The 25,146-nt window shown below is 41.4% G+C and overlaps 3 protein-coding genes across 6 annotated transcripts; all 3 read left to right on the forward strand.

The window, feature by feature from the left end:
- Positions 1-261: 261 nt before the first annotated feature.
- Positions 262-7,010, forward strand: LOC129350606 (neurochondrin-like). Of its 2 annotated transcripts, XM_055017642.1 has the most exons (6): positions 262-395; positions 583-788; positions 1,646-2,624; positions 3,652-3,803; positions 4,870-5,093; positions 6,790-7,010. In XM_055017642.1, the coding sequence occupies exons 2-6, from the start codon at positions 597-599 to the stop codon at positions 7,007-7,009; spliced, it is 1,767 nt and encodes a 588-aa protein (XP_054873617.1). In that variant the 5' UTR covers positions 262-395; positions 583-596; the 3' UTR covers position 7,010. The 2 variants fall into 2 exon arrangements, with proteins under 2 accessions (XP_054873617.1, XP_054873618.1); XM_055017643.1 differs by lacking the exon at positions 262-395 and having other exon boundaries at positions 413-788.
- A 177-nt stretch (positions 7,011-7,187) lies between these two features.
- ncdn (neurochondrin) lies at positions 7,188-16,356 on the forward strand. Of its 2 annotated transcripts, XM_023270739.3 has the most exons (8): positions 7,188-7,321; positions 7,509-7,714; positions 8,572-9,550; positions 10,573-10,724; positions 11,791-12,014; positions 13,711-13,926; positions 14,180-14,322; positions 15,593-16,356. In XM_023270739.3, exons 2-8 carry the CDS (start codon positions 7,523-7,525, stop codon positions 16,012-16,014), a joined length of 2,328 nt encoding a protein of 775 aa, XP_023126507.1. In that variant the 5' UTR covers positions 7,188-7,321; positions 7,509-7,522; the 3' UTR covers positions 16,015-16,356. The 2 variants fall into 2 exon arrangements, with proteins under 2 accessions (XP_023126507.1, XP_054873540.1); XM_055017565.1 differs by lacking the exon at positions 7,188-7,321 and having other exon boundaries at positions 7,338-7,714.
- An 882-nt stretch (positions 16,357-17,238) lies between these two features.
- tfap2e (transcription factor AP-2 epsilon) lies at positions 17,239-25,146 on the forward strand. 2 transcript variants are annotated; one of them, XM_055017644.1, is made up of 4 exons: positions 17,239-17,408; positions 19,367-19,810; positions 22,137-22,191; positions 24,458-25,146. In XM_055017644.1, the coding sequence occupies exons 1-4, from the start codon at positions 17,370-17,372 to the stop codon at positions 24,691-24,693; spliced, it is 774 nt and encodes a 257-aa protein (XP_054873619.1). In that variant the 5' UTR covers positions 17,239-17,369; the 3' UTR covers positions 24,694-25,146. The 2 variants fall into 2 exon arrangements, with proteins under 2 accessions (XP_054873619.1, XP_054873620.1); XM_055017645.1 differs by lacking the exon at positions 17,239-17,408 and adding an exon at positions 17,963-18,207 and having other exon boundaries at positions 24,458-25,140.

The raw sequence follows: 25,146 nt of genomic DNA on the forward strand, positions 1-25,146 counted from the left end.
TATCTATCTAACTTAATTTACTTAAATTTTTTTTGCACATTGTCAAAAAAATAAAGGTTTCGGATATTTAAAAGTTAGTTTCAAACAGCGCTACATGTTTAGATAAAGTAAAAAATAAAATAGAATGTACATTAAAATGTAGAATAAACCGTAGAATCAGCGGCCCACAGCTCTAGGTTTAGTTTCCTTTAACTCCGATCCGGAACCCAACTTCAGCCTCATGTTTCTCCTACGTTGGTTTTCGGGCTCAAATGGCGCCTTCGCCTTCTAACAAGCCGCGCTCTGATTGGTTCGCGATTGTTGTTGGGCTGATTTCATTGGCTCCCGACAGGATGTTTTGACACTTTACTTCCCGGTGAGCGCCGACGAGTCGCGCGTGGAGGTCTGTCAACAAAGTAAGTTGATTAGTTAACGGCCACCGTTCCAGATATTAGATCCTTTTTAGATCACCGTTGCTAGGAATGTTCCAGCTAACCGACCGAAGGCTCCACCGGCTGTCCGTGGAGCTAAAGCCGTGATCCTCAGCCGGAGTTTCTGTCGGTTTTTGTTAAGTTTTCCTCCTTTTATCCCTCTTATCATCAGATATCGGGGTTACTATGGAAGACCTTGCCGGGGTGAAGAGCAGCCAGCCTCCCGGAGGAGAGGAGCGGGGCGTGGGGGAAGGTGGAGGCCCGGAGAGGGGCTCTGGAGGCGGGCTGACCGCAGCCCAGCTGGCGGTGCTGGAGAGATGCCTCCACGGCCTGAAACACGCGAAAAACGACAGTCACACGCTGGCTGCTCTGCTGCTGGTGGGTCTGAGAGGAAACTGGGAGGCTACAGTCAGTTTACAGCAATTAAAAGAGAATTATAGTGCATTAATCTGCCTCTGATGCTGCTGAGCTCCAGACTTTAACAGCTCTGAGCTTCATTTTACAGCTAAAGCTGCTTTTAAGGCTCAGGAAACCCAGTTTAACCCTCGTGTCGTCCTGCGGGTCAAAATTGACCCGTTTTAAAATTTGAAAATGTGGAAAAATATGTATATTCACAGTGAAACTTCTAATGTCCACATTTTCAACATTTTTGGGAAATTTTTGAACATTTTTGGGTGGAAAAAAAGAAATGTTAAAAGCGAATTTCGCTGGATTTTGGTTGGTTTTTATGTGAATGTTTTTAAAGAAAATATTAGAAGTTTTACTGATATATATGGAATCACTTTCGATATTTTTAGGATTTTTTGGGAAGATTTTTACTCATTTTTTAGAAAATATTTACAAGAATTTTCTTGCCAAATTTTGGGTTTTTTTTAAATAAAACTTTTAAGAGAAACTTTTAAGGAATTATTGGAATTTTCTTCCTCAAAGTTTTGCAATTTTTCACAAATTTGGGGAATTTTTTTGCTGAATTTTTGGAGTTTTTTTTATGACCTTAATGAAACCTAAAGATAATGTAATGTAAAACTTAATTAGTCCTGAAGGACATTCTTGTGCCAGATGAATGAATGAATGAATTATACTTTGGTTTATTAAACTAGAAACTCTGTCTGATATCAGAGCCTTTGTTTGATGCAGTAAACTGGCTGTTTAGGTACATTTCCTGCAGAATTGTTGTGTTTTTTTTACAGTACTGACTCTAAAGTTCTCTGATGGTGTCGTTTCCGTGTCTCCAGATATCTCGGCTCTGCCCGGCCAGCCAGCTGGACCAGCCCACCCTGCGGCGGCTCTTCCAGGCCGTGGGTCTGAACCTTCCGGCTCGGCTCCTGATGACGGCGGTCCGAGGCAGCGAGAGCTCAATGTTACCCCCAGATGAGCTGCTCTCTCTGGGCACGGCTCTGCTGGCCGCCCTGAGCACCGACCCAGACATGGCCTCCCACCCCCAGCTGCTCTCCACCATCCCCCTGCTGCTGGGCATCTTAGCCAACGGCCCGGCGAACCAGCAGAACCAGGACCGAGGCGGCCAGAGTCCAGAGAAGAACGCAGCCGAAGCCTCAAAGCCGGATCCGGTCGGAGAGACAAGCGACAAAGCGGCCAGAACGCCTTCAGAAGCGTCCTCCAGGCTGGACGAGGCCATGGCTGCAGACTGCTACCAGGTTCTGACGGCGGTTTGTGGTCTCCCCAGAGGTCCAGACCAGCTCCTGAGCCGAGCTGCTGTCCCGGCTCTGTGCCAGGCGGTGGAACAGAACCAGACTCTGAGCCGGGGGAGGGGGCTGGCCCTGCTCGGCCTCCTCCTGTCCGGCAAAACCAGAACCAAAGCGTGGAGGAGACACTCTGCAGAACTCCTGGCTCTGCTGGTCCGACTCTCCAAAGACTTCAGCCAGTCCTCAGACCAGAACCGGTTCAGTATGTGTTCCCAGCTGGTCCAGTTCCTGCCCCCTGCTGGGATGGCGGCCCAGAGCGAAGACCTGAAGGGGGTTGTGAGACGGGTCTGGGTGGCACTGAGGCCCATGATGCAGGCCAAGTTAACGCCCAAACAGATGGGACCGGTCCTGGTCCTCAGCGCCTGTCTGCTGGACCTGCACGGCTGGGAGCTGGTGGGACCCCCCAAGTTCTGCTGCCTGCTGGTGAACCGGGCCTGTGTGGAGGTTCGCATGGGTTTAGAAGAACCACCAGGAAATGATCTGAGCCCAGAGCTGCAGCAAACTCTGACAGGTGAGATAAAGATCAGAACATCTGGATGGTTCTGACGTTTTATAGATGAGAAAAACTGGAGCCACAAACACGAGTTAGAGGGAATGTTCAGTAAAATTATATTATATTATATTATATTATATTATATTATATTATATTATATTATATTATATTATATTATATTATATTATATTATATTATATTATATTATATTATTAAAGCTGCTATATGACCAGGTTTAATATTTAAAATCGTAAGAGTTGCAATTTTTTTGATGAAGGTTAAATGTGTCACATAATAAAAACTAGGAAATAACTCAGAGACAGCAGTCCTCCTCCAAGGCTACTCATTCCCCCACATGTCAGAAATGCAGCATTTGTTTATTAGTTATTGATGATCAGAAATCACAGCAACATTTAATATAGATTTATCCACAGACACAGTGACCTTGCACTAAGCAAATTTGCCCAAAAACAACAGTTTACAGTAAACAGATTCTGTAAAAAACTAAAAGTTCTGCACTTTGGAGCACAACCATAAAACTATCAGTGACTCAGCTGGAACCAACATGATGAAAATTCTGGGATTTTCAGCTGAACTGCAGGAAGTGTTTTCACAGAGCAGAGAGAAGATGGATGATAAACTTCTCTTTCTTCTTCCTCCTCCTCCTCTTCTTCTTCTTCCCCTCCTCCTCCTCCTCCTGCTCCTCCTCCTCCTCTTCTTCCCCTTCTCCTCCTCCTCCTCCTCTTCTTCCTCCTCCTCTTCCTCCTCCTCTTCTTCTTCTTCCTCCTCCTCCTCTTCTTCCCCCTCTCCTCCTCTTCTTCTTCTTCCTCCTCTTCTTCCCCCTCCTCCTCCTCCTCTTCTTCCTCCTCTTCCCCCTCCTCCTCCTCCTGCTCCTCCTCCTCTTCCTCCTCCTCCTCTTCTTCCCCCTCCTCCTCATCTTCTTCCTCCTCCTCCTCTCCCTCTTCTTCCTCCTCCTGCTCCTCTTCTTCCTCCTCTTCTTCCTCCTCCTCCTCTTCCTCCTGCTCCTCCTCCTGCTCCTCCTCAGGTTGTTACCGGATCATGGAGGCGTCCATAGAACAGGCGTGCCTCCAGACGTCTCCTCAGATCTCCGTCTCAGGTCTGAGTCTGCAGCAGAGCCGTCAGGTTCTGGGGGTTCTGGAGGAGGCCTTCTCTGCTCTCATGTTCTACCTGCAGCAGGTGAGGAGGTCACATGACGTTTCCTACCTGTTGATCAAACGTCATCAGTCATTCTGCACCAGAGTAATCCTCCTCACGTCACATTTGGAATAAATCCACATTAAATAAATGAACGTAAAGCTCGTTAACTCGTCTGGAATATAGTTTAATGAGAGACTTTTTAGTAATTAGTCCTGATTTCTGTTTATTATTTCATTGCATTAAAATTAGTTTCCTATTACTCTTTCCAGTCCGACTTACTGTCATATTTTATTGCATTTTACATTATTTATTTAATTCTTTGCTATTTGTGAACTTCATAGGAAGCCAGTTCTAAAACAAGAAATATTTGGGCATTTTTGTTGGTTTGGGAGGAAAGAAGGGAAATAAAAGAAAAAAAATGGGAATAAGATATTGTATTGAAAGAATCACAACTTAAATAAAAATACCAAAGGACACTAAATATTTTCTGTATAAATACTACTTCTATGCATATTTTTTTCATGAAAATTTTACTAATAATTCTATTTTCTAATTTGGAGTTTCTATATTTGATGTTGCAATTAACAGATATAAACGTTTTCCTGCCTTTCTTTGACGTTATTTTCACTTTATTTCACTGCTTTTGTTGATTATTTCAGGTTCTGTCAAATGTCACAGACATTCAGAAAACTATTATTCTCACTGTTGATCAACTTGTTTTATTGATTAACTGGTTAATTGTTTGTTTGATAAAATGTCAGAAAATTATGAAAAATGTTGATTCCAGTTTCTGACTCTTTGGACTTCAAACTTGTGCAAAATTAGTCCAAAATGTCCAAAAATAAACCTAAATGTGTGTCCAAAATGAGTAAAACCTATCTGTAATATTTGGCCAGAATGACTTCAACTATGTCCAAAGTTACTCAGAAATATCCAAAATTAGTTAAAACTCTGTTTCAAAATGACTCAGAATTTACTTCAAACCTGACCAGCATCGTTTAAATTGTCTAAAATGACTTTATTGAACAATTATTGGACGGACAAACCAACAGCGGTCGTCTCATAATAACGTAATAATCCTCCTGGTCTGTTTACTTCCTCTCAGGTGGATCCGAGTCGCTATGGCGACCCGTTCGTCTTCGCCACCGTCCGCTCTCTGTGCTCGTGGTTGGCCGAGGAGACTTCCTGTCTGAGGGAGGAAGTGACCAAACTGCTGCCGTTTCTGATCAGCTACAGCCGGAAGCACCTGCAGGACGACGGCTCTGAGCAGAACCTCCATGACTGGATCAGCGAGGAGAGGGACGGCTGGACGGGCAGCGAGGCTCTGAGGTGAGAACCATCCGCATGATTAATAACTAATAATCTGTCAGGAAGGAAGGATGGAGAGGAAAGAGCGAACCCAAGAAAGCTCTGCAGGTAAACATCTACACCACCGTTCAACAGTTGGGGTCACTCAGAAATGTCCTTATCAGTGTTTTCACAGAGTATATTTTACTGTATTTTTACAATATTTTACTATACTGTAGTTTTTAATTGTATTTTTACTATATTTTTATTGTTTACTATATTTTACTATACTGTATTTTTTTACTGTATTTTTACTATATATTTCTTGTTTACTATATTTTACTATACTGTATTTTTACTGTATTTTTTATTATATTTTTACTGTTTTGCAGTGTTTTTGCTGTATTTTTACTATATTTTTACTGTTTGCTATATTTTACTATACTGTATTTTTACTGTATTGTTACTGTTTACTATATTTTACTATATTGTATTTTTACTGTACTGTTACTATATTTTGACTGTATTTTATTCAATTTTTTTACTATATTTTTACTGTTTTTGCTGTATTTTTACTATATTATTACTGTTTTACGAGATTTTTACTGTATTTTTACTATATTTTTATTGTATTTTTATTCTTTTTTTTACTATATCACTTTTTGCTGTATTTTTACTATATTATTACTATGATTTTTACTATATTTTTACTGTATTTTTACTATATTTTTACTGTATTTTTATTATATTTTTACTGTATTTTTATTCTTTTTTTACTATATCACTTTTTGCTGTATTTTTACTATATTATTACTATGATTTTTACGAGATTTTTACTGTATTTTTACTATATTTTTACTGTACTTTTACTATATTTTTACTGTATTTTTATTCTTTTTTACTATATTACTGTTTTTGTTGTATTTTTACTACATTATTAATGTTTTACTATATTTTTACTGTATTTTTACTATATTTTTACTATATTACTGTTTTTGCTGTATTTTTACTATATTATTAATGTTTTATGAGATTTTTACTATATTTTTACTTTATTTTTATTATGTTTTTCTGTATTTTTACTATATTTTTTACAAGATTTTTGCTGTGTTTTTACTATATATTTTTTACTGTATTTTTACTATATTTTTCTGTATTTTTTTAACTATATTTTTACTGTATTTTATTACACCACCATTCAACAGTCTGGGGTCACTTAGAAATGTCCTTTTTTGTGAAAGAAAAGCATTTTTTCCATGAAGATAACATTAAAGGACCCCAAACTGTTGTACGGTTGTGTATTGCGAAGCATAATGTACAATTTTTGAGGTAGTTTGGAGAAGTTTCAAGGTATTTTGGACCAGTTTAGAGTCATATCGGACATTTTTTGCCTGTTTTCTAGTGAGTTTGGATTTAATCAATTTACACAAGTTTTGAGTTATGTGAATTATTTTGGAGCCATTTTAGACCATTTTTGAGACAGTTTGGAGATGATTTAGTCATTTAGTCATTTTGGACAAGTATTGAATCCTTTGGGACAACGTTGGAGTCATTTGGAGTCATTTTAGACAACCTGGACAAGTTTTAAGTTCTTCTGGAGCATTTTTGAGATGTTTCAGATAAATTATTATCCTTTTAGACAAACGCTGAGTCATTGTGGACAAAGTTGAAGCCATTTTGGACCATTTCAAAGTCAGTTTGTGACCTGTCTTCCTCCTCTTCCTTCCTCCTCCTGCAGGTATCTCCTCCCAGCTCTGTGCCACCTGTCAGCAGAAGAAGGTCCAAGGAAGGTTCTGCTCGGCCTGGACGCTCCAGCGCTGCTGGTGGACTTCCTGTCTCGGTGCTGGACTTCCATGAAGGGGAAAGGATGGGCGACAATGGCCAGAGATCCCAGTATGGAAACGGCCTGCTCAGCCCTTCTGAACTTCACCGTGACGGAGCCGGAGAGAGTCAGGTAGCAGCTCCATCACTGAAATACTCACATTATACCATTAAAGTCCTCAGAAGAGAGTCAGGTAGCAGCTTCATCACTGAAATACTCACATTAAACTGTGTTAAAGTCCTCAGATCCGATCCGGAACCCAACTTCAGCCTCATGTTTCTCCTACGTTGGTTTTCGGGCTCAAATGGCGCCTTCGCCTTCTAACAAGCCGCGCTCTGATTGGTTCGCGATTGTTGTTGGGCTGATTTCATTGGCTCCCGACAGGATGTTTTGACACTTTACTTCCCGGTGAGCGCCGACGAGTCGCGCGTGGAGGTCTGTCAACAAAGTAAGTTGATTAGTTAACGGCCACCGTTCCAGATATTAGATCCTTTTTAGATCACCGTTGCTAGGAATGTTCCAGCTAACCGACCGAAGGCTCCACCGGCTGTCCGTGGAGCTAAAGCCGTGATCCTCAGCCGGAGTTTCTGTCGGTTTTTGTTAAGTTTTCCTCCTTTTATCCCTCTTATCATCAGATATCGGGGTTACTATGGAAGACCTTGCCGGGGTGAAGAGCAGCCAGCCTCCCGGAGGAGAGGAGCGGGGCGTGGGGGAAGGTGGAGGCCCGGAGAGGGGCTCTGGAGGCGGGCTGACCGCAGCCCAGCTGGCGGTGCTGGAGAGATGCCTCCACGGCCTGAAACACGCGAAAAACGACAGTCACACGCTGGCTGCTCTGCTGCTGGTGGGTCTGAGAGGAAACTGGGAGGCTACAGTCAGTTTACAGCAATTAAAAGAGAATTATAGTGCATTAATCTGCCTCTGATGCTGCTGAGCTCCAGACTTTAACAGCTCTGAGCTTCATTTTACAGCTAAAGCTGCTTTTAAGGCTCAGGAAACCCAGTTTAACCCTCGTGTCGTCCTGCGGGTCAAAATTGACCCGTTTTAAAATTTGAAAATGTGGAAAAATATGTATATTCACAGTGAAACTTCTAATGTCCACATTTTCAACATTTTTGGGAAATTTTTGAACATTTTTGGGTGGAAAAAAAGAAATGTTAAAAGCGAATTTCGCTGGATTTTGGTTGGTTTTTATGTGAATGTTTTTAAAGAAAATATTAGAAGTTTTACTGATATATATGGAATCACTTTCGATATTTTTAGGATTTTTTGGGAAGATTTTTACTCATTTTTTAGAAAATATTTACAAGAATTTTCTTGCCAAATTTTGGGTTTTTTTTAAATAAAACTTTTAAGAGAAACTTTTAAGGAATTATTGGAATTTTCTTCCTCAAAGTTTTGCAATTTTTCACAAATTTGGGGAATTTTTTTGCTGAATTTTTGGAGTTTTTTTTATGACCTTAATGAAACCTAAAGATAATGTAATGTAAAACTTAATTAGTCCTGAAGGACATTCTTGTGCCAGATGAATGAATGAATGAATTATACTTTGGTTTATTAAACTAGAAACTCTGTCTGATATCAGAGCCTTTGTTTGATGCAGTAAACTGGCTGTTTAGGTACATTTCCTGCAGAATTGTTGTGTTTTTTTTACAGTACTGACTCTAAAGTTCTCTGATGGTGTCGTTTCCGTGTCTCCAGATATCTCGGCTCTGCCCGGCCAGCCAGCTGGACCAGCCCACCCTGCGGCGGCTCTTCCAGGCCGTGGGTCTGAACCTTCCGGCTCGGCTCCTGATGACGGCGGTCCGAGGCAGCGAGAGCTCAATGTTACCCCCAGATGAGCTGCTCTCTCTGGGCACGGCTCTGCTGGCCGCCCTGAGCACCGACCCAGACATGGCCTCCCACCCCCAGCTGCTCTCCACCATCCCCCTGCTGCTGGGCATCTTAGCCAACGGCCCGGCGAACCAGCAGAACCAGGACCGAGGCGGCCAGAGTCCAGAGAAGAACGCAGCCGAAGCCTCAAAGCCGGATCCGGTCGGAGAGACAAGCGACAAAGCGGCCAGAACGCCTTCAGAAGCGTCCTCCAGGCTGGACGAGGCCATGGCTGCAGACTGCTACCAGGTTCTGACGGCGGTTTGTGGTCTCCCCAGAGGTCCAGACCAGCTCCTGAGCCGAGCTGCTGTCCCGGCTCTGTGCCAGGCGGTGGAACAGAACCAGACTCTGAGCCGGGGGAGGGGGCTGGCCCTGCTCGGCCTCCTCCTGTCCGGCAAAACCAGAACCAAAGCGTGGAGGAGACACTCTGCAGAACTCCTGGCTCTGCTGGTCCGACTCTCCAAAGACTTCAGCCAGTCCTCAGACCAGAACCGGTTCAGTATGTGTTCCCAGCTGGTCCAGTTCCTGCCCCCTGCTGGGATGGCGGCCCAGAGCGAAGACCTGAAGGGGGTTGTGAGACGGGTCTGGGTGGCACTGAGGCCCATGATGCAGGCCAAGTTAACGCCCAAACAGATGGGACCGGTCCTGGTCCTCAGCGCCTGTCTGCTGGACCTGCACGGCTGGGAGCTGGTGGGACCCCCCAAGTTCTGCTGCCTGCTGGTGAACCGGGCCTGTGTGGAGGTTCGCATGGGTTTAGAAGAACCACCAGGAAATGATCTGAGCCCAGAGCTGCAGCAAACTCTGACAGGTGAGATAAAGATCAGAACATCTGGATGGTTCTGACGTTTTATAGATGAGAAAAACTGGAGCCACAAACACGAGTTAGAGGGAATGTTCAGTAAAATTATATTATATTATATTATATTATATTATATTATATTATATTATATTATATTATATTATATTATATTATATTATATTATATTATATTATATTATTAAAGCTGCTATATGACCAGGTTTAATATTTAAAATCGTAAGAGTTGCAATTTTTTTGATGAAGGTTAAATGTGTCACATAATAAAAACTAGGAAATAACTCAGAGACAGCAGTCCTCCTCCAAGGCTACTCATTCCCCCACATGTCAGAAATGCAGCATTTGTTTATTAGTTATTGATGATCAGAAATCACAGCAACATTTAATATAGATTTATCCACAGACACAGTGACCTTGCACTAAGCAAATTTGCCCAAAAACAACAGTTTACAGTAAACAGATTCTGTAAAAAACTAAAAGTTCTGCACTTTGGAGCACAACCATAAAACTATCAGTGACTCAGCTGGAACCAACATGATGAAAATTCTGGGATTTTCAGCTGAACTGCAGGAAGTGTTTTCACAGAGCAGAGAGAAGATGGATGATAAACTTCTCTTTCTTCTTCCTCCTCCTCCTCTTCTTCTTCTTCCCCTCCTCCTCCTCCTCCTGCTCCTCCTCCTCCTCTTCTTCCCCTTCTCCTCCTCCTCCTCCTCTTCTTCCTCCTCCTCTTCCTCCTCCTCTTCTTCTTCTTCCTCCTCCTCCTCTTCTTCCCCCTCTCCTCCTCTTCTTCTTCTTCCTCCTCTTCTTCCCCCTCCTCCTCCTCCTCTTCTTCCTCCTCTTCCCCCTCCTCCTCCTCCTGCTCCTCCTCCTCTTCCTCCTCCTCCTCTTCTTCCCCCTCCTCCTCATCTTCTTCCTCCTCCTCCTCTCCCTCTTCTTCCTCCTCCTGCTCCTCTTCTTCCTCCTCTTCTTCCTCCTCCTCCTCTTCCTCCTGCTCCTCCTCCTGCTCCTCCTCAGGTTGTTACCGGATCATGGAGGCGTCCATAGAACAGGCGTGCCTCCAGACGTCTCCTCAGATCTCCGTCTCAGGTCTGAGTCTGCAGCAGAGCCGTCAGGTTCTGGGGGTTCTGGAGGAGGCCTTCTCTGCTCTCATGTTCTACCTGCAGCAGGTGAGGAGGTCACATGACGTTTCCTACCTGTTGATCAAACGTCATCAGTCATTCTGCACCAGAGTAATCCTCCTCACGTCACATTTGGAATAAATCCACATTAAATAAATGAACGTAAAGCTCGTTAACTCGTCTGGAATATAGTTTAATGAGAGACTTTTTAGTAATTAGTCCTGATTTCTGTTTATTATTTCATTGCATTAAAATTAGTTTCCTATTACTCTTTCCAGTCCGACTTACTGTCATATTTTATTGCATTTTACATTATTTATTTAATTCTTTGCTATTTGTGAACTTCATAGGAAGCCAGTTCTAAAACAAGAAATATTTGGGCATTTTTGTTGGTTTGGGAGGAAAGAAGGGAAATAAAAGAAAAAAAATGGGAATAAGATATTGTATTGAAAGAATCACAACTTAAATAAAAATACCAAAGGACACTAAATATTTTCTGTATAAATACTACTTCTATGCATATTTTTTTCATGAAAATTTTACTAATAATTCTATTTTCTAATTTGGAGTTTCTATATTTGATGTTGCAATTAACAGATATAAACGTTTTCCTGCCTTTCTTTGACGTTATTTTCACTTTATTTCACTGCTTTTGTTGATTATTTCAGGTTCTGTCAAATGTCACAGACATTCAGAAAACTATTATTCTCACTGTTGATCAACTTGTTTTATTGATTAACTGGTTAATTGTTTGTTTGATAAAATGTCAGAAAATTATGAAAAATGTTGATTCCAGTTTCTGACTCTTTGGACTTCAAACTTGTGCAAAATTAGTCCAAAATGTCCAAAAATAAACCTAAATGTGTGTCCAAAATGAGTAAAACCTATCTGTAATATTTGGCCAGAATGACTTCAACTATGTCCAAAGTTACTCAGAAATATCCAAAATTAGTTAAAACTCTGTTTCAAAATGACTCAGAATTTACTTCAAACCTGACCAGCATCGTTTAAATTGTCTAAAATGACTTTATTGAACAATTATTGGACGGACAAACCAACAGCGGTCGTCTCATAATAACGTAATAATCCTCCTGGTCTGTTTACTTCCTCTCAGGTGGATCCGAGTCGCTATGGCGACCCGTTCGTCTTCGCCACCGTCCGCTCTCTGTGCTCGTGGTTGGCCGAGGAGACTTCCTGTCTGAGGGAGGAAGTGACCAAACTGCTGCCGTTTCTGATCAGCTACAGCCGGAAGCACCTGCAGGACGACGGCTCTGAGCAGAACCTCCATGACTGGATCAGCGAGGAGAGGGACGGCTGGACGGGCAGCGAGGCTCTGAGGTGAGAACCATCTGCATGATTAATAACTAATAATCTGTCAGGAAGGAAGGATGGAGAGGAAAGAGCGAACCCAAGAAAGCTCTGCAGGTAAACATCTACACCACCGTTCAACAGTTGGGGTCACTCAGAAATGTCCTTATCAGTGTTTTCACAGAGTATATTTTACTGTATTTTTACAATATTTTACTATACTGTAGTTTTTAATTGTATTTTTACTATATTTTTATTGTTTACTATATTTTACTATACTGTATTTTTTTACTGTATTTTTACTATATATTTCTTGTTTACTATATTTTACTATACTGTATTTTTACTGTATTTTTTATTATATTTTTACTGTTTTGCAGTGTTTTTGCTGTATTTTTACTATATTTTTACTGTTTGCTATATTTTACTATACTGTATTTTTACTGTATTGTTACTGTTTACTATATTTTACTATATTGTATTTTTACTGTACTGTTACTATATTTTGACTGTATTTTATTCAATTTTTTTACTATATTTTTACTGTTTTTGCTGTATTTTTACTATATTATTACTGTTTTACGAGATTTTTACTGTATTTTTACTATATTTTTATTGTATTTTTATTCTTTTTTTTACTATATCACTTTTTGCTGTATTTTTACTATATTATTACTATGATTTTTACTATATTTTTACTGTATTTTTACTATATTTTTACTGTATTTTTATTATATTTTTACTGTATTTTTATTCTTTTTTTACTATATCACTTTTTGCTGTATTTTTACTATATTATTACTATGATTTTTACGAGATTTTTACTGTATTTTTACTATATTTTTACTGTACTTTTACTATATTTTTACTGTATTTTTATTCTTTTTTACTATATTACTGTTTTTGTTGTATTTTTACTACATTATTAATGTTTTACTATATTTTTACTGTATTTTTACTATATTTTTACTATATTACTGTTTTTGCTGTATTTTTACTATATTATTAATGTTTTATGAGATTTTTACTATATTTTTACTTTATTTTTATTATGTTTTTCTGTATTTTTACTATATTTTTTACAAGATTTTTGCTGTGTTTTTACTATATATTTTTTACTGTATTTTTACTATATTTTTCTGTATTTTTTTAACTATATTTTTACTGTATTTTATTACACCACCATTCAACAGTCTGGGGTCACTTAGAAATGTCCTTTTTTGTGAAAGAAAAGCATTTTTTCCATGAAGATAACATTAAAGGACCCCAAACTGTTGTACGGTTGTGTATTGCGAAGCATAATGTACAATTTTTGAGGTAGTTTGGAGAAGTTTCAAGGTATTTTGGACCAGTTTAGAGTCATATCGGACATTTTTTGCCTGTTTTCTAGTGAGTTTGGATTTAATCAATTTACACAAGTTTTGAGTTATGTGAATTATTTTGGAGCCATTTTAGACCATTTTTGAGACAGTTTGGAGATGATTTAGTCATTTAGTCATTTTGGACAAGTATTGAATCCTTTAGGACAACGTTGGAGTCATTTGGAGTCATTTTAGACAACCTGGACAAGTTTTAAGTTCTTCTGGAGCATTTTTGAGATGTTTCAGATAAATTATTATCCTTTTAGACAAACGCTGAGTCATTGTGGACAAAGTTGAAGCCATTTTGGACCATTTCAAAGTCAGTTTGTGACCTGTCTTCCTCCTCTTCCTTCCTCCTCCTGCAGGTATCTCCTCCCAGCTCTGTGCCACCTGTCAGCAGAAGAAGGTCCAAGGAAGGTTCTGCTCGGCCTGGACGCTCCAGCGCTGCTGGTGGACTTCCTGTCTCGGTGCTGGACCTCCATGAAGGGGAAAGGATGGGCGACAATGGCCAGAGATCCCAGTATGGAAACGGCCTGCTCAGCCCTTCTGAACTTCACCGTGACGGAGCCGGAGAGAGTCAGGTAGCAGCTCCATCACTGAAATACTCACATTATACCATTAAAGTCCTCAGAAGAGAGTCAGGTAGCAGCTTCATCACTGAAATACTCACATTAAACTGTGTTAAAGTCCTCAGAAGAGCGTCAGGTAGCAGCTCCATCACTGAAATACTCACATTATACCATTAAAGTCCTCAGCAGAGAGTTTAAGTTGAATCCACTGATTCTGACGTTACACCGTTCATGATCTGTAAATGAAAACTGTTTTGTTCTCCAGGAAGGACTCCTGTTTCAGAACCCTGGAGGCCCTCCTGAGTGAAGCACTTCCTGTTTTGGTGAATAAGCCCCGCCTCCTTGTCCTGGCAGCCAATTACTGCACTTTAGGACTAATGATTGGGCGACTGAAGTCTTCTCCTTCAGGTGAGGCTCAACTGGACAGTCTTTTTAATGTAAACCAGAAATCTCTCCGTTTTTTGTCTGGAGACGTGAAATCAACCTAAATCTCAGCTTAGTCGTTTAAAATCACTGTATTTGATATTTAATGTTTAAAATGTGCCTTTTTTGAGACATTTCTTCAGAAAATCAACAGAACTACTAGCTTCTAGTGTCACTGGTGCATAAAATAATCAGTGAGCTGCTGCTGTTTGTGTTTTTCATGGATCTTGGTGGAATTCTGTCTAGTGAAGCTGTGAGGTGAACTAGTTCTGAAAGGAACTGAGTTTTATCAGAACTTTATTCCGTTTATTGAATTGAACCTGTGACACATTCAGGTTTACTGAAAGCAGGAGGAGAAAACGACAGATTTTAGTCTGGAAATGTAAAAAAAAACAAACCAAACCTAAATGTTGGTTTATTCAGGAAAAATCACAGTATTTGATATTTAATGTTGGAAATGTATGTGTTTTTTTTGTGACATTTCTTAAGAAAACTCTACAAAACCGTAGTTTGTCGTGTCAGTCTGGGTGTAAATAAATCAGTTTGCTGCTCCTCCAGGTAGAACGTGATCTTTGGTCGAACTCTGGTTGTAAAATTTTAAGGTTAACTAGTTACGGACTTGAGGAACGGCAGAATTCAACTTTTTAAAAAAAATTTACGTCTCCACGCTTCTAAGAACAATAAAAACTAGGAATGTAGCATGATATCCTTCCTGCTGCTATAGGCCTAGGCTGCTGGGGAACCTCTCTTGATGCACTGAGCCCTTCTCTATCTACCTATGTATTTACTATATATACCATTATTGCATTACATTCACTCTGTTTCTTTCTGTGTCCTTTCTCCGAGTGTCCCTGGTCCCAGAGCTGGATGCTGGATGCTTCAGATGTGTGGCTGTGTTTTATGGTCCATGTGTCCCACCCCCCACCTCTCTACCTCTACCCCTCTATCTCTACCTCTCTACTTCTTCTGTCCCTCTCAACCCTCCTTCCAGCAGCAGATGGTTCCCCCACATTAGATCCAGGTTCTGCTCGAGGTTTTTTTTCCCTGTTAAAAGGGTGTTTTCCTTGCCACTGTCTCCTTAGGGCTGCTCTGGGGGTTCAGGCATATGGGTTCTGTAAAGCGTCTCGAGACAATTTGACTGTAATTGGCGCTATATAAATAAAATTGAATTGAATTGAAATTGAATATTCGCGTTCTCTCCAGTAAAACGTTTCCGGTCCTGAGCTGTTTTTTAACTTCTTCTCATGTCTTCCAGGCTCGGTGGAAGCAGCTCAGCGGCGTTTCTTCTCCGCAGCTCTCCGGTTCCTTCGTGGCGCCCTGGACTCTGGCTCTGGTCCCGGTCCAGTGAAGGTGAGCCCCGGCTGGGAGGAGAACTGGGACGAGGCGGCGGAGCTCTGGAGGTTGAGTCTCCAGGCTCTGGGAGGCTGCGTCCGAGTCCAGCCCTCCGTCTGCGGCCTGATCCGGGAGGAGGGATGGCTCAGACACACCCTCAGCATGCTGGATCAGGGCAGCGCTCTGCCGGACCGACACACCGAGGAGGTTCTGGAGGAGGCGCTGAGTGCCGTCGCCCAGCAGTGTCCGGTCTGTCGGCAGGAGATCAGAGACGTGATGCAGAGCAGCGACAGAGGAGCTCTGAGCAGGATGAGGAACCTGAAGAAGTCGCTGGGACTGAAGTAAAGCTGCTCTCTAAAGGAGGATTTTTAACTTTTCGTGCACTTGGAAACAACAAAACGGAGCCAAAATCGAAGCCAATCTGGTGTTTATTCTAAATCTGACATGGATAATGTGTTACTTTTTGGTTTTATGAAGAAGTTTAAATAGAAAATGAGACAAATGATGTGTTTTTGTGTAAATGTTCCCTAATAATGCGACTGAACCTTTTTAGTTTTCCATCAGTGAGAACATGTGAGGAGTTCAGAGAGTCTGCATCCAGGTAAACCTACAGAGAACACTAACTGTCTCCTGCCTCTGAATGTTGGAATGTGAAAGCCTTTAATAAAGAATTATTTTGGTAGAGAACTGTCAGCTCTGTGTCGCTTTTACTCCACCTTCTCTCTGTTTTAGCAGCATCCAGACATTTCCCACCAGAAGAATCAACATGAAACAGTCTGCAGCAGCTTCCACCTCCCAGCTGGATGGAAGATAAAACTCACCTTATGTAATCCTCTTTTTCCCTCAATCACCGCCAGGTGGCGCACACAGACCAGATGAAGTTCTGGGGAAAGGTTAACTCTTCATCCGCATTTCTGAGTGTTCGCAGAGTTTGTGTTTTTATTCTTCTTTTTATTCCAAATTAACGAAATTAGTCATTAAGTTCCACAGAGGCAAAACAAAATCATGATAAAATACCACAACAAGGAAATATGGAGTTAATAAATCAGTTTTAATTACAAAATGTGTCAGAAGTCATATAATAAATGCCATAAATTGCAGTTTTACTCAGAAGTTTTGACAAAATTCTCAGTTTGGAATTTATCCACTTACACAAAAACAAGAACGCCAACTTTATAGTATCAATTGATATGAAACAGTAAGAAAAACGCATCTTTGATAAGAATTAGTTCTCCTTTTCCTTGTGATCGTCTCCAATAGCTCCATCCTGATCGATTACGCACCAACCGCGGAAAAAGTTCTCAATTTGGAATTTATATAAAAACAAAAATCAGAACTTTATGTTAGAAGTTCATATGAAACAGAAATAATATAGAAAGAAAGTTGCATCTTTGTTTAAATCAGTGATCCTTTTCCTTGTGGCTCCATCCTGATCCGGTCCTTTACGCACCAACCGTGTTAAAAGTTTTCAGCTGCCCTCCTCCTCCTCCTCCTCCTCCTCCTGTCACCTCCCGCCCTCCTTTTCTTTTAACCCCCCTCCTCCCCCAGCGCCCGTCTCTGTTCTCTGTGACTCATCCATACAAACTCCTGCATCCCTTCTGAAACTAACTCACTCCTCTCCGTACCTCCAGCCTGTCTCCTCTCCATCCGCCGCCTCTCATTAACCCTTTCGGCTGCAGCCTGACGCCCAGACCGCCACCATGCTCTGGAAATCCCGGACCAAGACTGACGGAGTTCAGGTAAAAGAAACGTTTTTCATTCGTGAGCTTCTTATTTCAGCAGCTGTTTCTGTTGTGTTGTTTGTGCGTAAAAAGCCGCACGTTGGCCTGTTCGCCTTTTTATAAGAAAATATTTCAGCTAAATAAATTCAGTTTGGGACACATTTAAATGGAATTAAAATAGTTGGAGAAAATGTCAGTCATTTACATTTAAAACCATAAATCTCTAAAGATTTTTTTGACTGTAGAAACGTGCATATCCGTGCGTAAAAGCATCCAAAATCCTGACTTAAGGGAGAAAATCACAGAATCTGATTTCATGGTAACATTGTGCCATTTTTTTTCTTCTTTTTTTTAAAATAGATATTTCATGAGAAAAAAACTATTTTGTGGTGTCACTCGGTGCGTAAAATCCACAACAAAATTAAAAGGAACATCTAATGGCACCGCTGAGAATGAATTTACACGCCATTGAGTGAATATATCTCTTTAAGAGAAGTGGACCCTGTCGACCCCTCCCCTTATTCTGCCGGGTGCGCGCAAACCCTATAAGTAGTGCGCTCATGGAGAGGCTGCAGGACTCTGTGCGTGTTGTGCGCGCGTGTGTGTATCTGGCTGGAGCTTTTCATCTGCGCGTAAAGAGCTCCGAGAGATAAGGAAAAGTAAATACCGACGCCTCCGACTTGAATGGAGCCATAAGAGCGGCCTGGATTACGGACCTCGGAGCTTTTGGTGACACCTTCGCTGCGCGTCCTGCTGAGTTTCACATTTGGGGGAATCCAGAGTGGTCCAGATGTTAATCCACACCTATTCGGCTATGGTGAGTGTGATAGAGCCGTGTTCTGAGCACTTTTAGGAGGCTGATGTCTCCTCAGCCCCAGTGCAACCTGAATGTATAAAAGAGTTTATTTCTTGTGTCTGGTGTCAGTAGATTAAAGCTGAAGGACGGTGCGTAAACGTCCGTAAAATTCGTAATCATCACTTTAAAAACAGCAAAAATTTGGTGCAAATTATGGTGCAGAGAAAAGGTTTCATCAGTGGGTTGAAATTTTTTAACAAGTGACACTTTGACAAGCATGCAGAGGGTAAAAATTCTCAGTGATTTTTGGATTTCAGTTAAATAAATTTGAATTGTTTTTCGCTTTGCGGTGAAATTAAATGTCATGTGTCCAAACGAGGGTTTCTGTCGCTGCGCCGCGCATCAGTCCGCAGAGATGCTCTTTGTCTGTCTGTGTCACAGCAAAGTGTCCAGAAGGGGTGACAGGCCGCGGAGAGCCGTCCTCGGCCCGTTTGGCAGCTTTACATGAGTGTGATTTAAATTTAGAGTCCTCCTCTACCGGACTGATAATGGACACAGCGGCATCGATCCTGGTGACCCAGCTTTCAGAAAAATCAAACTATACCAGGAAGTGTGTGAGCAGGAATGTAGGCTAGTGGACTACATTCTTTTAACAGGAGGGGGTCGAACCCGTGGAGTCACATTAAATTAACATTTGCTCTCCTGCGCCTCCGTGAACCCGGGAACTAGAACCGTGCGCGCCGGGGTCAACTGGCTCTTGTTGACACGTTTTGAGCTGGTGTGCAGATGGAGCCCCTCCCGGAGGAGGTGTTGTGTTATTGTGTTGTGTTGTGTTGCTGTGTTGTGTGTTGTGTGTTGTGTTACCTGTCCTTTGTGCTGCTCCTCGCTGACCTTTGTGACTCCGTTCGTTCAGCAGCGACGCCAAAGGCTCCTCCTGCCAGAAAGCATCACTTCAGCCGCTGCTATTTCAAGCCTCTAATAAAATGGAAATTCATTCATTTATGGGTTTTTGTTTTTCACTCAGCTGTTTTCTTCTTGTTTTTTTTTTTTTTTTTTTTTTAAGTTGCTGTATTTTTGGTGTAATTTATCCGTGAGTTTAAAATGCTTCCTGACTCCTGAAATAATCGGTTCTGATTTGCTCCTTTGGGAAACTCTTTGACCACTTTGTGCTTGTGTTCAGGAGCGCGCAGACGGACTCAGCGGCTCTTCTCCCAGCGGCCGCCTCTCCCAGCTGTCCTCCCTCAACCAGGCCGCCTACTCCTCGGCTCCCCCGCTCTGCCACACTCCGGCCTCCGACTTCCAGCCTCCGTACTTCCCCCCTCCTTACCCACAGTCGTCCCTCCCGTACTCCCAGAGCCAGGACTCGGCCTACTCCCACCTGTCGGACCCCTACCCCTCCATCAACTCCATCCATCAGCACCAGCAGGCGGCATGGCACTCGCAGAGGTCGCGCTCGGAGGAAGGGGGGCTGCTGTCTCAGTCTCACCGGGCTCTGAGCCTCGACCCCCGCCGGGAGTATCCAGCCGTCCCCCGGCTGCTGCACGGTCTCGGGGAAGGAGCTGCGGCTCTCGGGGACGGACCTTTGGGGATGCACCTGGGACACCACGGCCTGGAGGATCTTCAGGTGACTCTTTTCTCCTTTTTTCCTCCGGTAGCTGCGGCGGCGCTGCGCTGGGAGTTCGTGCGTAAAAGTGAGCGGCGCCTGATCCAGACGCACCGAGGGTTGAGAAAAACAACGCGTTCGATTTATTAAATTCAGCTCTTTTTATGATCATCAGATTTTATAGAAAATGTATTTAGAAACAACTTCCTTCTTTAAAAAACACGCGCATGAAAGCAGAAGGCCTCGGGGCAAATCAGCCCATTTAATTTTTCTCTTTAAATAAAGCCGCGATTTATTAAGAAAACCTCACATTAAAAACTACATTTACAGTTTAATTAACAACTATTATATTTTATTAATCATTGTCATGAATTTCTGAATTTTCCACCTGTTAATTTTTTAAAAACCACCTGCAGGCCTTTAGCTGCTTTTAAATTTTACCAAAAATCCTCTCGATTCATTTTGAAGTAAAAATAAAAAACGTTTTCGTGATTTAAAATAAACAACCCGAAGATGTAGATTTATGAATGCTGATGTTCTCTAATCGGGTGTTTGTCCTGGTAATCCTGCTGTCTGGCCAGTGATAGATGAGATGTGGAGCTGAATGTCCTGACATCCAGCGGCTCCTTTGTGGCTCTAACGAGCAGCAGCCAATAAAACGAGTCTTTTTTAAACAGTGACGGTTATTCTCCCTCAGCTCGTCATTATTCATCCCGGTGCTGCAGGTTTTCCTCACAAGAATAGTGCGTGAGGCTCACTGAGCAGCAGCTGCGGTGTTTGTTGGCTCCGCTCAGAGACACACCGAGACCAATCGATGGTTCCGCTCATTACCGGAGCGCAGCGGCGGGAGGACCGGGCACGGAGCCGCTCCGACCCGCAGCTTCTGTTTAATTATTACATCCTGAGTGTCTGAAGGCAGAAACATCCTTAGAACAAACCGATCAGAGAAATGTGGAGATTCAGTCCAGATTTAAAATCCGACAGATTCGGTTCAGTTCTTACTGAGGAGGGTTTATTTGCTGCTTTTATTTTCCTAGAAAGAAAAATAAATAAACGCGTTTTACATCAGAAAATATTCATGACTGACGTAAAACATTTATATATATATATATATATATATATATATATATATATATATATATATATATATATAAATAAACTAATATAGAAGATAAATAGCTTTATATATTTTAATATTATAGAGTCCACTCAAATGCTGTCTTAGATATAATATGTTTATGGTGTGTGTATATATATATATATATATATATATATATATAAAGCTTTTTGTCTTCTATATTAGTTTATATATGTATACTATGAACATATTACAGTGTATATATAATAATATATATAAAGCTTCTGTATTAGTCTTTATATACATACTATGAACATATTACAGTACACACACGCACATATATATATATATATATATATATATATATATATATATATATAAAAGGAGGCAACTAATTTTGTCTGATATGATTATTTATTTATTTATTGAACCAAACATGTTTGATATTAAGCCTTAGAGCCGGAATGTAAAAACGGTGACATACTTTCTTTTATGTATATTATATATGCTTTATTCTTAAAATATGTATATATAGTTAGAAGATAGAAAATTAGTGTGTATATTTTTGTATTTTCAATGTGTGTAAGTATTTATATATGTCAGAAATATTTACTTATATATGTATATTTATGCATACAAATATAAATACATCTGTCTATATTTACATATATATGCACAAGTACAGATATGAATATATATAATAAAGTATGTCACCTCCTTTAAATGTTCCTTCATGTCCAACATTTTCAGTTTAGTGAGTAATAGTCAAGATGAGAGGAACTGCCTCCTTAGTTTATGTGTGTGTATATATATATATATATATATATATATATATATATATATATATATATATATATATATATATATACATATATATATATATACATATATATGTCTTTATTTATTGAAAACGTATCTCATTCAAACATTATTTATCAACTTAAATACGTTTGGTTTGACATGAGACACCTAAACACCAGAGCTGAAGTCATTTTTATTCCTTGTTTTAAGCAGTGTGTCATAAATGTGTGTAAACAGTAAAATAATCCGTCTGTTCCTGTCTGAGGCTGAATGGAACTAAACCGGTTTTATATTTACTGGATCCTGAGAGGAACTACAACTAAACGCTGGTCCTTCAGCTCACTGAGACCTGGACACACAGACAAGACAGGAGTGTGTTACTGTGTTACTGTGTGTTACTGTGTGTTACTGTGTGTGTGTGTGTAACTGATGGCTGTGTGTGTGTGTGTGTGTGTGTCTGTCGTACAGGGGATGGAGGAAGGATCAGCCCTGGGCATCCTCGACCACTCTGTCATTAAAAAAGGTAAGAGGTGGGAGAGCTGTGTGTGTCTCTGTGTGTGTTTTCATCCATGTGTGTCTGTGTGTGTGTGTGTGTGTGTGTGTGTGTGTGTGTAGAAGGGCAAGAAGAAGATGGAGTGTGTGTGTGTGTGTGCGTTTGTGTCTCAGTGTGCACCTATATAATTGTGCTGTACATGCTGAAGGGGGTTTAGTGTTCAGGGGCACTCTAACACCAGCTACACACACACACACACACACGCACACACACACACGCACACACAGTATAAATAATTCTGTTTTGCTATTTCATTTGAAGTCAAGAAGTCCTCTAATACTCAGCTGCAGACTTCAGCCCAAAGGCACACATTCTTAATGAACTGTTCATGGTCATATGAGAGTGTGTGTGTGTGTGTGTGTGTGTGTGTGTGTGTGTGTGTGTGTGTGTGTGTGTGTGTGTGTGTGTGTGTGTGTGTGTGAGGGCTCAGAGAAGAAGAAGAAGAGGAAGAAGTGGGGCACAGCAGCAGCAGCAGCAGCAGCAGCAGCAGCAGCAGCAGCAGCAGAATAACAGGGAGGGAACGTGATAAAAGAGGAGTTGTGGGGAGATTTGCAGAGCGTCATCGCTGTAATATCAGAGCGGCAGCAGACACAGGGGCACGATTAGAAAACTCAACTTGGATTTGTAGCCGGTGCTGTAAAAGAAAAACCCTCCCTGACAGAAACCAGCTGAAAAACGGAACCTGCTGTATGATAAACCCGCAGACAGAGTTAATTATTATTACTAGAGCTGCACATTTGTACCTTTCAGCTGTGATTTAAACACACTGGGGCCTCGTCCTAACATCCATCTCATCCTAAAGTTTCCACCTAAACCAGGATGTAATTCTCCAAATGGAGTCCCAGAGGAGACACTTCTTCTCTGCAGTTGTCTGATGAACAGATTCCACTTGTTTGCTGAAGAACTGATCAATTACCAGAGCGAGGCTCGGCAGCAGATAGCAGACCTGAAGCCCTCATGAATAAACAAATCCAACAGGGAGGGAAAAAAGAGGCAGAATATGGAAAAAAGAGGTTGGTACAAGAAAGAGTTAAAGAAAAGAGAGGAGGAGACGACAGAGAAGAAGCTTTAGAGGAAACTGTGAGGCCTCCTCGATGCTGCTGCAGGATTTTAGAGGTTTGAAGGAAACTGAGCTGCAGAGTTTAACTCAGAATAAAAGCAGACAAAACTGCAGATTTCAGATTAAAAAGATTAAAACTGATCCTAGTCCAGGTTCCTCATCTAGTCCAGTCTGATCTCCAGTAAAACCAGTAAAACCACAGCATAATAACCTAGAAATAACCACAACTCCTAATGGTTCCTTTGTTTTAGTGCAAAAATGTTCACATTTAAGGAATTATCTTTTTACTAAACATCATGAACAACCTGAAATTGATGAAGAAAAATAAATTCAGTTTCATCAACATTCATCCTCAGTTTATCATTTCCACATTACAACTTCCAGATCACAGAGTGTCTACAAAGGAACACAACATTTAGTCACCTGGAACTGAACCAGAGAGGATTTACTGGAGGATCACAACCACAAAATGACAAAAGCAAGATGCGAAACAACAAAAACATGAGGCAAACGACAAAAAAAGACCAAAAACAACAAATGTCAGACACAAAACGACAAAAGAACAATGATCAATCTAGTATTTTACTTTCTGATCCAAACAACTTGTCATGGTCTAGAAATGATTTTAAATTTATAGTTTTACTAATTTACAATCTGCAGTTAATGTCTTCTCTGGAATTTTTACACTTTGAGGGCCGGATTGGACCTTCTGGAGGATTGGACCCTCTGGAGGATCGGACCCTCTGGAGGACCGGACCCTCTGGAGGACCGGACCCTCTGGAGGACCGGACCCTCTGGAGGACCGGACCCTCTGGAGGATCGGACCCTCTGGAGGATCGGACCCTCTGGAGGATCGGACCCTCTGGAGGGCCGCTTTTGGCCCGCGGGCCTCGTGTTGGACACCCCTGCTGTAGATGCTGGGCCTGCCGTCTCTCTGCCTCCTAAACTAGAGTAAGGTTTTGGTAGAACAGTAAACTGGAGGCTCTAATTGCGCTGCTGCAGGTGTGAAGTGAAGCTGTTTGAGAATGTGCCGCTAAAGAAGCACCTGCAGCCTGAAGAACAGCATCAACAAGCAGCTCCAGAATTAGAGCAGAAGATCACACCGCATAGATTAATGAGGAGGAGGAGCAGCTGACATCTGCTGACATCTTTATTCATGATTTACCTGCTCCACAGTTCCCATCCCCTCCAAGCTCAACGGCTCGGCCCTGTCCTCGCTGTCCATGGGGAAGGAGGGCTTCGGGATGGGCGCCGTGTCCAACCCGGCAGAGGTCTTCTGCTCGGTACCCGGTCGCCTGTCGCTGCTCAGCTCCACCTCCAAGTACAAGGTGACGGTCGGGGAGGTGCAGCGACGCCTTTCTCCACCCGAATGCCTCAACGCCTCGCTGCTGGGTGGAGTCCTGCGCAGGTAAGAAGAACATGAAGAATACTTATAGCAATAACAATAATAATAATAATAATAATACCTTTTATTTATATAGCACTAAAACCTGAAGCAGAGCCTTAAAGTTAGTCTCTGAGAGGACAAAAATACCCATGAAATCCCTATATCTCTTTAGAAAAATGAGAATTTGACCTCTTTAGATCTAAAAAATTAACAATCTGTGAAGGAAACATCTGATTATGATTGAACTTGTAGGTGAGATGGAGACCAGATGGTCGGACTTAGACTTTAAGATGACAAAAATCTCATGAAATCTTTATATTTCTTAAAGCCAAATGAGAATTTTACCTCTTTAAGTCTCAAAAATGTAATAAAATGAATCAATCTGAGAAGGAAACATCTGTTTTTGGTTGATCTTCCAATTTTCACTATATATTAAGAGTATTTTTGTCCTGATTTGACTCCCTAAACATCTCAAAGT

The sequence above is a fragment of the Amphiprion ocellaris genome, chromosome 15 (genome assembly GCF_022539595.1).
Source record: "Amphiprion ocellaris isolate individual 3 ecotype Okinawa chromosome 15, ASM2253959v1, whole genome shotgun sequence".
In the NCBI taxonomy this organism is placed as follows: domain Eukaryota; kingdom Metazoa; phylum Chordata; class Actinopteri; family Pomacentridae; genus Amphiprion; species Amphiprion ocellaris.

Bases quoted from the DNA above. Each gene is read 5' to 3' on its own strand.
- tfap2e (XM_055017644.1), top strand. From the start codon at position 17,370: ATGCTCTGGAAATCCCGGACCAAGACTGACGGAGTTCAG. The intron at 19,811-22,136 runs GTGACTCTTTTC...TCTGTCGTACAG, and splicing joins ACGGCCTGGAGGATCTTCAG to GGGATGGAGGAAGGATCAGC. The intron at 22,192-24,457 runs GTAAGAGGTGGG...CCTGCTCCACAG, and splicing joins CCACTCTGTCATTAAAAAAG to TTCCCATCCCCTCCAAGCTC.
- LOC129350606 (XM_055017642.1), top strand. From the start codon at position 597: ATGGAAGACCTTGCCGGGGTGAAGAGCAGCCAGCCTCCCGGAGGAGAG. The intron at 789-1,645 runs GTGGGTCTGAGA...CCGTGTCTCCAG, and splicing joins CGCTGGCTGCTCTGCTGCTG to ATATCTCGGCTCTGCCCGGC. The intron at 3,804-4,869 runs GTGAGGAGGTCA...ACTTCCTCTCAG, and splicing joins TCATGTTCTACCTGCAGCAG to GTGGATCCGAGTCGCTATGG.
- ncdn (XM_023270739.3), top strand. From the start codon at position 7,523: ATGGAAGACCTTGCCGGGGTGAAGAGCAGCCAGCCTCCCGGAGGAGAG. The intron at 13,927-14,179 runs GTAGCAGCTCCA...TTTGTTCTCCAG, and splicing joins ACGGAGCCGGAGAGAGTCAG to GAAGGACTCCTGTTTCAGAA. The intron at 14,323-15,592 runs GTGAGGCTCAAC...CATGTCTTCCAG, and splicing joins ACTGAAGTCTTCTCCTTCAG to GCTCGGTGGAAGCAGCTCAG.